This window comes from Oncorhynchus masou, chromosome 11 (assembly GCF_036934945.1).
Source record: "Oncorhynchus masou masou isolate Uvic2021 chromosome 11, UVic_Omas_1.1, whole genome shotgun sequence".
NCBI classification, from domain to species: Eukaryota; Metazoa; Chordata; class Actinopteri; order Salmoniformes; family Salmonidae; genus Oncorhynchus; species Oncorhynchus masou.
Window position 1 is genome coordinate 14,901,523 of NC_088222.1, and position 10,751 is coordinate 14,912,273.

Here is a 10,751-nt window from a genome sequence, read left to right on the forward strand (position 1 = left end):
TAGCGGAAGTAATATTGTTGCATTGTGGGATTTGTGTGCTTTCATCTTGCAATCATGGCGGACGCCTTTGGAGACGATTTGTTCAGCGTGTTCGATGAAGAACAAACATCTTCAACTAAAAAGAAACCACCAATACCTGAAAAGGGGTATGTTAGTTATGGGTTTTCATTCGGTTAGAAAGTTATTTTCAATTCATATCAAATAAGAACACTCGCAAACAACATCTCGCATTGCTGGCTAGACAATGCTAACGACGTCTAGCTACTACGTTTTACAGCCCAATGCCTAACGTTACATTTGCACCGGTTTATGTTTAATCCCAGACTATTGGTTGTGAGACTGTTGTGTGCTTACCAGTTAGCTGATGATATGAACATTTGGCCACATTTTATTCGTTTAAATATTTAGTGTTAGTGATTTTAGATATAGTATAGTCGGAAGGTAACTATCAAACTAGGCAGTATTCTGCCTTCTCCCTACAGTCCTCAGACATTAACTTCGTCCACGACTGCCTCGTGAACTACATTACAATCCCGACGCTGTGTTAACGTTTAGACGCGTAGATACGCATTGCTTACAATATGGCTGGTATTAAAGATGGTAGATAAATGAAGCTGTTTTACTCAAGCCGTTTACTTTTGAAATAAATGGTCAGTTCCGGTCTGCTTAACGGGGTTGATCTTCTGTCTCAGGTGTAATCTTTCCCAAAATGCCATTCTGTACATTTTTTTTTTTTTTACACAGATCTTCCACTGTGTCCCTCATTCAGTTTGAACTTTGACCCTTCTCAAAGGACCACACTTTGGAAGATCAGCCAGATATGGCTGTGGAATAATAACCTGCCAAGATATGGGGCAGTAGTAAATATATATTTATATGTGGACACCCCTTCAAATGAGTGGATTTGGCAATTTCGGTCACACCCATTGCTGACAGGTGTAGAAAATAGAGCATACAGAGCTCAGTGACTTTCAGCTTGGCACTGTCCTAGTATGCCACCTTTCCAACAAGTCAGTATGTCAAGTTTCTGCCCTACTAAAGCTGCCCTTGTCAACTGTAAGTGCTGGAAATGCCTTGGAACCGTTACGGCTCAGCCGCAAAGTGGTAGGCAAGTTCACAGAACGGGAGTGCTGAAGCACGTAACAACCGTCTGGCCTCGGTTGCAACGCTCACTACCGAGTTCCAAGCTGCCTCCTGAAGCAACAACAGCTTCATGAAATGAGTTTCCATGGCCGAGCAGCAGCACACAAGCCCTAGAGCTCCATGAACATGGTTATGCATAACATTTTTAGAAGCATTAGACCAGAACCGTGATACTGTGAACAGTAGTCATGAAGCCAAGCGTCGGCTGGAGTGGTGTAAAGCTTGCCGCCATTGGACACTGGAGCACTGGAAAGGCGTTGTCTAGAGTGAATCACGCTTCACCATCTGGCAGTCCGACGGCCGAATCTCGCTTTGGCGGATGGCAGGAGAATGCTACCTGCACCAATGCATAGTGCCAACTGTAAAGTTAGGTGGAGGAGGAATAATGGTTTGGGCTAGGCCCCTTAGTTCCAGTGACTGGAAATTGTAACGCTTCAGCATACAATGACATTCTCGACAATTCTGTGCTTCCATCTTTGTGACAACAGTTTTGGGAAGGCACTTTTCTGTTTCAGCATGACAATGCCGCCATGCACAAATGAGGTCCATACAGAAATGGTTAGTCAAGATCGGTGTGAAATAACTAGACTGACTTGCACATGGCCCTAACCTTAACCCCATCAATCAACTTTGAGATGAATTGGAACGCCTACTGCGAGCCAGGCCTAATCGCCCAACATCAATGCCCAACCTCACTAATGCTCTTGTGGCTGAATGGAAGCAAGTCCACACGTCAATGTTCCAACGTCTAGTGAAAAGCCTTCCCAGAAGAGTGGAGGCTGTTATGGCAGCAAAAGGGTAACAAATCCAGATTAATGCCCATGATTTTGGAGTGAGATGTTAGACGAGCAGGTATCCACATACATTTGGTCGTGTAGTGTATCTAATCAATGGAAGATGTAATTGACGGAATTACTGATTTATTCTCACTTTTCAGGAAAGCAACCAGTAATAATGATAAAGGCGGTACGAACGAGCCCCCTGCTGCCAAGACCAAGAGGGAAGCAGACAACGACGGGACAGATGAGGTGGTGTTCGGGAAAAAGGCCAAGCTGGAGACTGTCTCTACAGAGGAGATCAAGTATGATGACGTGACTTTGAACAATTCTAGATTTGCTGCCTTAAGATCAGATATAGCTGCAGCATGGGTTTAAGTCCGGCCCACTGCAATTTCAGTGCACTCTTTCATCTCTACCGACTGCCGAGATTTGTAATTGTGTCAAGTGTTATGATTCCCTATTGGTGTAGAGACATGGCTTCATGGCTATATGATATGCAAATTAGAGCGATGTGTGAATTCTACTCATGGTTGGTTAATGGATTGAATGCTAATGAATATGAAATGGCCATCCCCAGTCTTGCAGACTGCATGCCCAAAGTGAAGGTGGAGCCGGTTGAGACAGTGGAAGGATGCAATCACGAGGTAAGAGCTTTCATAGATCTTTTGAAATATTAACAAAATATATATATATTTAAATTAATTTATGAAACCTGGGTATAGTCCAATATATCAACCGGCTTCCCCTTACTGACATTTCTGTTTTCCTTACCTGAACAGGTGGCTCTGCCAGCCAATGAGGAGTACACACAGCTTAAGCCTCGTGTGGGGAAAGCAGCCAAGGTAGTGTAACTGTAAATCTCTGTTGCGTGGATATGGTGAAAGCGCGGTCTGAAAATCAGGGCCTTAAACATTGCTTTGTCAAGTGACTCCAGTCCACCCATTTCTGTTCCTGCTAACGTCTTTCTGGTCTGTTTGGCAGGAGTACCCCTTCATTCTGGATCCCTTCCAACGTGAGGCCATTCTGTGTATAGACAACAACCAGTCAGTGCTTGTGTCTGCCCACACCTCTGCAGGAAAGACTGTCTGTGCAGAGTGAGTTTGACACACCGAGTGTGTGTTATTTTGGCTGTAAATTAGTTAATTTATTCATGTCACCGATTGGCTTGAGATTCCACTCACCTGATGTCCCAGGTAAAAATCAGTACCTGTACTTAGGACCTCAAAGGCCAGATTAGTGTATCTAGGCAGTCTCTTAAACACTTTCCCAAACCCACGTCTACCCCTCCTCCAGGTATGCCATAGCTCTAGCCCTGAGAGGGAAGCAGAGGGTCATCTTCACCAGCCCCATCAAGGCCCTGAGTAACCAGAAGTACAGAGAGATGTACGAAGAGTTTCAAGATGTTGGCTTGATGACCGGTGATGTCACCATCAACCCCACTGCCTCCTGCCTTGTCATGACCACTGAGGTACAACATCAGAGCTTTCCGTTATCATTCGATTATCATCACATTATCAACTCTGCACTCTGTCTGCTCAACTTGATATTGTCCTTGGCGCCGACCCCCACTCCGACCTCCGTCCCCTGCTCTCATCTGTCTGCTCTGCTCCATTCTATATTTTGGAGGGATAATGATCAAATGGAAGATGCATTTCTGTGGGCATTTGTGTGTACATTGGACAATAAAGTTAACTTCTCCTTATTGTTTCAGATTCTGAGAAGCATGTTGTACCGAGGGTCAGAGGTCATGAGAGAGGTGGCCTGGGTCATCTTTGATGAGATCCATTACATGAGAGATGCAGAGCGTGGTGTGGTCTGGGAGGAGACCATCATCCTGCTTCCTGACAATGTCCACTATGTCTTCCTGTCCGCCACTATCCCCAACGCCAAGCAGTTTGCTGAGTGGATCTGCCACCTCCACAAACAGGTGGGGTTTATTTCATTAACTTGGTCACTTACTTGACTTAACCCTTGGTTCCTATAAGAAGCGCAGGCTGTTGACGGATGTCCCACATCTTGTGCCTCCAGTGGTGTCCACCACATATCCTATTACTTTTAAAGACCTGTCCCCTCTGCACGGTCTAGTGACCATTCCCCTCTGTGCGGTCTAGTGACCGGTCCCCTCTGTGCGGTCTAGTGACCGGTCTGCCATCCCCCTGGCTGCCCAGTCTCACTCCAGTGCCAGTCTAACCTTGGTCAGCAGAAGGACTGGGCCGCAACACTGGCCGTTCCCTTTCGAAGGCTGAGCACACACTTGGAAAGAATTTACTGAATCGACTTAACTGTGAATAAATTGTTATTGTGATGAGATGCTAATACTTTACTGGTGACTTCCTCTTGTCCCCATGCAGCCCTGTCACGTGGTGTATACTGACTTTCGGCCCACCCCCCTGCAGCACTACATCTTCCCAGCAGGTGGCGACGGACTTCACCTTGTGGTGGATGAGAACGTAAGGACATCCACAATACCAGAGGTTTCCTCTCGTCTTGACTGTGACAACACGTTACCTTCTGCATTTACTTTTCACACTCTCACACAGATGATGCACACCCTGTCACGGTGGAAATACACTTAATTCACTTCCTTGTACAGTCATTTGATAGATGTATCCATAAAGATAAAGTGGAAATGTTTAGGAGCAGCAAGGGCTCAGTTGTGAAGTAAATGATCACACAAGCTCGCAGAACGGTACCGTTCCTCAATTTCTCAGTTGCAACGCTCACTACCAAGTTCCAACCCGCCTCTGGAAGCAATGTTAGCACAATAACTGTTAGTTGGGTGTTTGATGAAATGGGTTTCCATGGCCGAGCAGCCGCACATAAGCCTAAGATCACCATGCGCAATGCCAAGTGTTGGCTGGACTGGTGTAAAGCTCTGCACCATTGGAATCTTGAGCAGTGGAAAGGCATTGTCCGGAGTGATGAATCACGCTTCAAAATGTGCAATGATCGTGCAATGATCGGTAAGCTGCTCTGACAGCTGATACTTAAAGTTAGTAAGGTAGTAATGCTACCTGCCCCAATGCATAGTGCCAACTGTAAAGGAGGAATAGTGGTCTGGGGCTGTTTTTCATGGTTCGGGCTAGGTCTGTGTTAAGCATTGCTTGCATCACGCTGTTGTCCTAACAGGCCAGATGGGTTACAGTGATGAGAGCACACAAAAATCACTCCATTATTTAGGTTTGGTTTACAATGTCTGTCAGTGGGATGACTAAGCATGGTGTTAGTTACCTGGCTAAACATACAAGTAGCAGCTTAGTGATAGCCATTCACACCTCTGGGAATAGTAGCTTAGTGATAGCCATTCACACCTCTGGGAATAGTAGCTTAGTGATAGCCATTCACACCTCTGGGAATAGTAGCTTAGTGATAGCCATTCACACCTCTGGGAATATTAAGGCCGGATGTTGACTGTCGAGATTACTTAAACTGTTAGTTTTATCCTTAGAATAGAAATAAGCCCAGAGTTAGATATGTCCGTTTGTATTAGAATGTGAAATTGATCCAGAGTGTCTGATCGTGTCTACTCTTATTGATGTGATCTGTCTACTCTAGGGTCGGTTATTGATCCAGAGTGTCTGATCGTGTCTACTCTAGGGTCGGTTATTGATCCAGAGTGTCTGATCGTGTCTACTCTAGGGTCGGTTATTGATCCAGAGTGTCTGATTGTGTCTACTCTAGGGTCGGTTATTGATCGAGAGTATCTGATTGTGTCTACTCTAGGGTCGGTTATTGATCCAGAGTGTCTGATCGTGTCTACTCTAGGGTCGGTTATTGATCCAGAGTGTCTGATCGTGTCTACTCTAGGGTCGGTTATTGATCCAGAGTGTCTGATCGTGTCTACTCTAGGGTCGGTTATTGATCCAGAGTGTCTGATCGTTTCTACTCTAGGGTCTGTTATTGATCCAGAGTGTCTGATCGTGTCTACTCTAGGGTCGGTTATTGATCCAGTGTGTCTGATCGTGTCTTGTTTCCTCCAGGGAGAGTTCAGAGAGGACAACTTCAACACGGCCATGCAGGTGCTGAGAGACACAGGGGACTCTGGGGGCAGCAGCGGAGGTGGCAAGTGGGACAACAAGGGACGCAAAGGAGGAACACGAGGTGTGTGACTAACTGCCTATACTGCTGACCACAAGTACTAATGTGAGCAAAGCTTTGTCAGATGACTTAGTGTCATCTAAATTTGGGTTTCAAAATTCCTGGAATGTTATCCAAAATCCCCTGTTTTGTTCACTGTGTGTTTCCTTTAGGCCCGTCCAACGTGTTCAAGATCGTGAAGATGATCATGGAGAAGAACTTCCAGCCGGTTATCATCTTCAGCTTCAGTAAGAAGGAGTGCGAGGCCTACGCCCTGCAGGTGTCCAAGCTGGACTTCAACACAGGTAGCTATTCCCTCAGGGGGGGGGGCTGTCTTAATGAGAATTCATTAGAGCACACCATAGCAATGCACTCTGCAGTGGAAAACGGATGATTCTTATTGGACATGTTCAGGTAGTCTGCCTCCACCAGTCTGTTTTCCTCTACTTGGTGCTTGCTGCGTACAACCATGTACTTCCTCCAAGGGTGGGACGGGAATGTCAGGAATTTTGCTAACAGTGTTTTTAATAGTCGCCATCACTCAAGATTCAAACAGGGCCTAAAATTAACACCTGCCAGCTGCGGGTAGATTTCACCAGCCACGTTGGCGTGTGGTCAGGGCTCCACAGTGCTAGCATTCCATTTGCATAAAAAAAATGTATGGTATCTGTATAGTGTGGTGTCTCTGTGGGGGGGTGTCTGTATGGTGTGTGGCTCCACAGTGCTAGCACTTCACTCGCATTTGTAAATAAAAATTGTGGGGTGTCTGTATGGTGTGTGTGGGGTGTCTGTAATACCAGACTACACAACTTTTATTTACAAATGCGAGTGAAGTGCTAGCACTGTGGAGTGGGTGTCTGTATGTGTGGGTGGTGTCTGTATGGTGGGTAGTGTGTATGTAGGTGGTATCTGTATGTGTGGGTGGTGTCTGTATGGTGGGTAGTGTGCGTGTGTGTGTAGGTGGTATCTGTATGGTGTGTGGGGTGTCATTTCTTTGTAAAAAGGTATTTTGGAATCTACCAGCCACAAAATGTTAATTTTACCTGTACATGTAACTCACTGCTCTCTCTCATTTGCTCTCTTCGTGGTGTGACTAACAATACAAACTAAATCCACTGATTTGAAGGCAGAGCATGCCAGCCATGGGCTACATAAAAGCATACCACTCAACACTGGACTACACAACTTTTCTGTGTGTGCAGATATGTCCCAAATGGAAATCTAATCCCTACTTTTCACCAGGGCCCATTCAGAATACCTTTTGATACATAGCCATAGAATGGCGAGTAAACACTTGACGATACTCTGTGCCAGTATGTTATGCAGACTATGCTGATTCATTGCGCGATGATCCTGAGTAGCAGCAGCAGGATTTTTTAAATATTTTTTTATTTTACCTTTATTTTACTAGGCAAGTCAGTTAAGAACAAATTCTTATTTTCAATGACGGCCTAGGAACAGTGGGTTAACTGCCTGTTCAAGGGCAGAACGACAGATTTTGTACCTTGTCAGCTCGGGGATTTGAACTTGCAACCTTTCGGTTACTAGTCCAATGCTCTAACCACTAGGCTACCCTGATGATGAATCTAGGCTGCAGATTTAATTGGTTAACTGTGGAAAAACCCACGAGTCAGAGTACGTTCTGCGAAGCTAGTTGAAAGTTTGATTAAGTCAGCTAAGTGCAAGGGCACCAAATGTTCTCTGCCCACCGGCCAGACTAGGATGGCTGCGTATCCAGTGAGCCGACGGCTCCAGCAGACATCAATATGCCCCATTGTACTTTATCTGCTGCTTTTAGATCTCTTTTCCACTTACAGTGAAGAAATGCATTATGGGGTACTGCCCAGTCAGTCTCTGAGGGGGGAGAGACAACACAGTGTAATGATAAAGATGATGGAGCAGATAAATCTTGGCTTGATCCTACAGAGGTTTCTATCCCTCCATCCTGACCAGAGGCTGTTTGTACTAAAATAACAAATATTTTGACATTATTCCTCCCTTTGTTGTTGCGTTGCAACACACTGACGCTGATACATCTCGTGAAAGATTTTGTATTTACACAACCAATTTCGCTAAGCCGTGCGTGTGGTTTATGCAGAAGGTTTTAGAATTCCCCTCTCTCTCTCTCTCTCTCTCTCTCTCACAAAAACCTGTTTATCACCGTAGCAGTTCTTCAATAGCATCGTGATAAGGAGCAGCACTGTTGTAGTTTCGTCTGTTGTATTTATAGAAACAGAGCCGCTGGTCTGTTTTCAGGTTTAGGCAAATCCAGTGTTTCTTTAACTCTGTCCTCAGGACTCAAAGGGCTGCACATTTTGTTTTTTTGCCCTAGTACTCCACAGCTGATTCAACTAATCATCCAGCTTTGATTATTTAACTCAGCTGTGTAGTACTAGGGCAAAATAACAAAATGTGCAGCTCTTTGTGTCCCCGGAACGGCAAAGGTTGTAGTAATGCTATTGAGGATCATAGAGAGAAGGGAGCCTCGTGCATCAGTCTTTCTCCTCTCTCCCTCCTGACCCATGCCCATCTTTTTCTCTTTCCCCTCCCCCTCTAATGAACTTCTCTGGCTGGGGTTTAATCCTTTATGACATTGTTTCTGGAACTGTCAGGCATGGCTTTTCCTCTGACACTGCCCCTGGAACCAACCAACCAACAGCATCACAGACTGACTGGCTCTATGATGAGTAGTCACATGTTGAAGTGTCTGCTGCTGTCGTTAAATAAGTAGTCTATCACTTGACTAGGCTACCAAGAGAATCAGACTATGATAAATGGTCATATGTTTGTTTCTCAGGCTGACCTGGATGTCATCTGATTAACTGTATGGCGTGGTGTTCTGTGTGGTGTGTGGCGTGGTGTGGTGTGTGGCGTGGAGCCTGTATTGTGTGGCGTGGAGCCTGTATTGTGTGGCGTGGAGCCTGTATTGTGTGGCGTGGAGCCTGTATTGTGTGGCGTGGAGCCTGTATTGTGTGGCGTGGAGCCTGTATTGTGTGTGTGGCGTGGAGCCTGTATTGTGTGTGTGGCGTGGAGCCTGTATTGTGTGTGTGGCGTGGAGCCTGTATTGTGTGTGGTGCCTGTGTGTGTGGCGTGGAGCCTGTATTGTGTGTGTGTGTGTGTGTGTGTGTGGCCTGTATTGTGTGTGTGTGTGGAGCCTGTATTGTGTGTGTGTGTGTGTGTGTGGAGCCTGTATTGTGTGTGTGTGTGTGTGTGTGTGGAGCCTGTATTGTGTGTGTGTGTGTGTGTGTGTGTGTGAGCCTGTATTGTGTGTGTGTGGAGCCTGTATTGTTGTGTGTGTGTGTGTGTGTGTGTGTGGAGCCTGTATTGTGTGTGTGTGTGGAGCCTGTATTGTGTGTGTGTGTGGCGACGGTATTTGTGTGTGTGTGGCGCCTGTATTTGTGTGTGTGTGTGTGTGTGTGTGGCGCCTGTATTGTGTGTGTGTGTGGCGCCTGTATTGTGTGTGTGTGTGTGTGGCGCCTGTATTGTGTGTGTGTGTGGCGCCTGTATTGTGTGTGTGTGTGTGTGTGTGGCGCCTGTATTGTGTGTGTGTGTGTGGCGCCTGTATTGTGTGTGTGTGTGTGGCGCCTGTATTGTTGTGTGTGTGTGTGTGTGTGTGTGGCGCCTGTATTGTGTGTGTGTGTGTGTGTGTGTGTGGCGCCTGTATTGTGTGTGTGTGTGTGTGTGGCGCCCGCTTTGTGTGTGTGTGTGTGTGTGTGGCGCCTGTATTGTGTGTGTGTGTGGCGCCTGTGTGTGTGTGTGGCGCCTGTATTGTGTGTGTGTGGCGCCTGTATTGTGTGTGTGTGTGTGGCGCCTGTTTTGTGTGTGTGTGTGGCGCCTGTATTGTGTGTGTGTGTGTGTGTGGCGCCTGTATTGTGTGTGTGTGTGTGTGTGTGGCGCCTGTATTGTGTGTGTGTGTGTGTGTGGCGCCTGTATTGTGTGTGTGTGTGTGTGGAGCCTGTTGTGTGTGTGTGTGTGTGTGTGGAGCCTGTATTGTGTGTGTGTGTGGAGCCTGTATTGTGTGTGTGTGTGGAGCCTGTATTGTGTGTGTGTGTGTGTGGAGCCTGTATTGTGTGTGTGTGTGTGTGTGTGGCGCCTGTATTGTGTGTGTGTGTGGCGCCTGTTTTGTGTGTGTGTGTGTGTGTGGAGCCTGTATTGTGTGTGTGTGTGTGTGGCGCCTGTATTGTGTGTGTGTGTGTGTGTGTGTGTGGCGCCTGTATTGTGTGTGTGTGTGTGTGTGTGTGGCGCCTGTATTGTGTGTGTGTGTGTGTGTGTGTGTGTGTGTGTGGCGCCTGTATTGTGTGTGTGTGTGTGTGTGTGGCGCCTGTATTGTGTGTGTGTGTGTGGCGCCTGTATTGTGTGTGTGTGTGTGTGTGGCGCCTGTATTGTGTGTGTGTGTGGCGCCTGTATTGTGTGTGTGTGTGTGTGGCGCCTGTATTGTGTGTGTGTGTGTGTGGCGCCTGTGTGTGTGTGTGTGTGTGTGTGGCGCCTGTATTGTGTGTTGTGTGTGTGTGTGTGTGTGTGGCGCCTGTATTGTGTGTGTGTGTGTGTGTGGCGCCTGTATTGTGTGTGTGTGTGTGTGTGGCGCCTGTATTGTGTGTGTGTGTGTGTGGCGCCTGTATTGTGTGTGTGTGGCGCCTGTATTGTGTGTGTGTGGAGCCTGTATTGTGTGTGTGGAGCCTGTTGTGTTTGTGTGTGTGTGTGGAGCCTGTATTGTGTGTGTGTGTGGAGCTTGTAGTGTGTGTGTGTGTGTGT

General features: G+C 46.7%; 1 protein-coding gene and 1 non-coding gene across 2 annotated transcripts in view; both read left to right on the top strand.

The window, feature by feature from the left end:
• The first annotated feature begins 43 nt into the window (after positions 1-43).
• The window catches only part of LOC135548169 (exosome RNA helicase MTR4-like), a 60,700-nt gene continuing 49,992 nt past the window's right edge, over positions 44-10,751 (top strand). Inside the window, exons 1-10 of the mRNA XM_064977491.1 lie at positions 44-146; positions 2,081-2,224; positions 2,500-2,566; positions 2,702-2,764; positions 2,904-3,016; positions 3,216-3,390; positions 3,634-3,849; positions 4,274-4,372; positions 5,903-6,023; positions 6,173-6,304. Of these exons, the coding sequence (XP_064833563.1) occupies positions 55-146; positions 2,081-2,224; positions 2,500-2,566; positions 2,702-2,764; positions 2,904-3,016; positions 3,216-3,390; positions 3,634-3,849; positions 4,274-4,372; positions 5,903-6,023; positions 6,173-6,304 (1,222 nt within the window). The 5' untranslated portion in view covers positions 44-54. The remainder of the gene's footprint in view (positions 147-2,080; positions 2,225-2,499; positions 2,567-2,701; positions 2,765-2,903; positions 3,017-3,215; positions 3,391-3,633; positions 3,850-4,273; positions 4,373-5,902; positions 6,024-6,172; positions 6,305-10,751) is intronic.
• Positions 4,047-4,176, top strand: LOC135548968 (small nucleolar RNA SNORA35). The gene has a single exon (XR_010456918.1). It is a non-coding gene; the product is annotated as a small nucleolar RNA SNORA35 (small nucleolar RNA).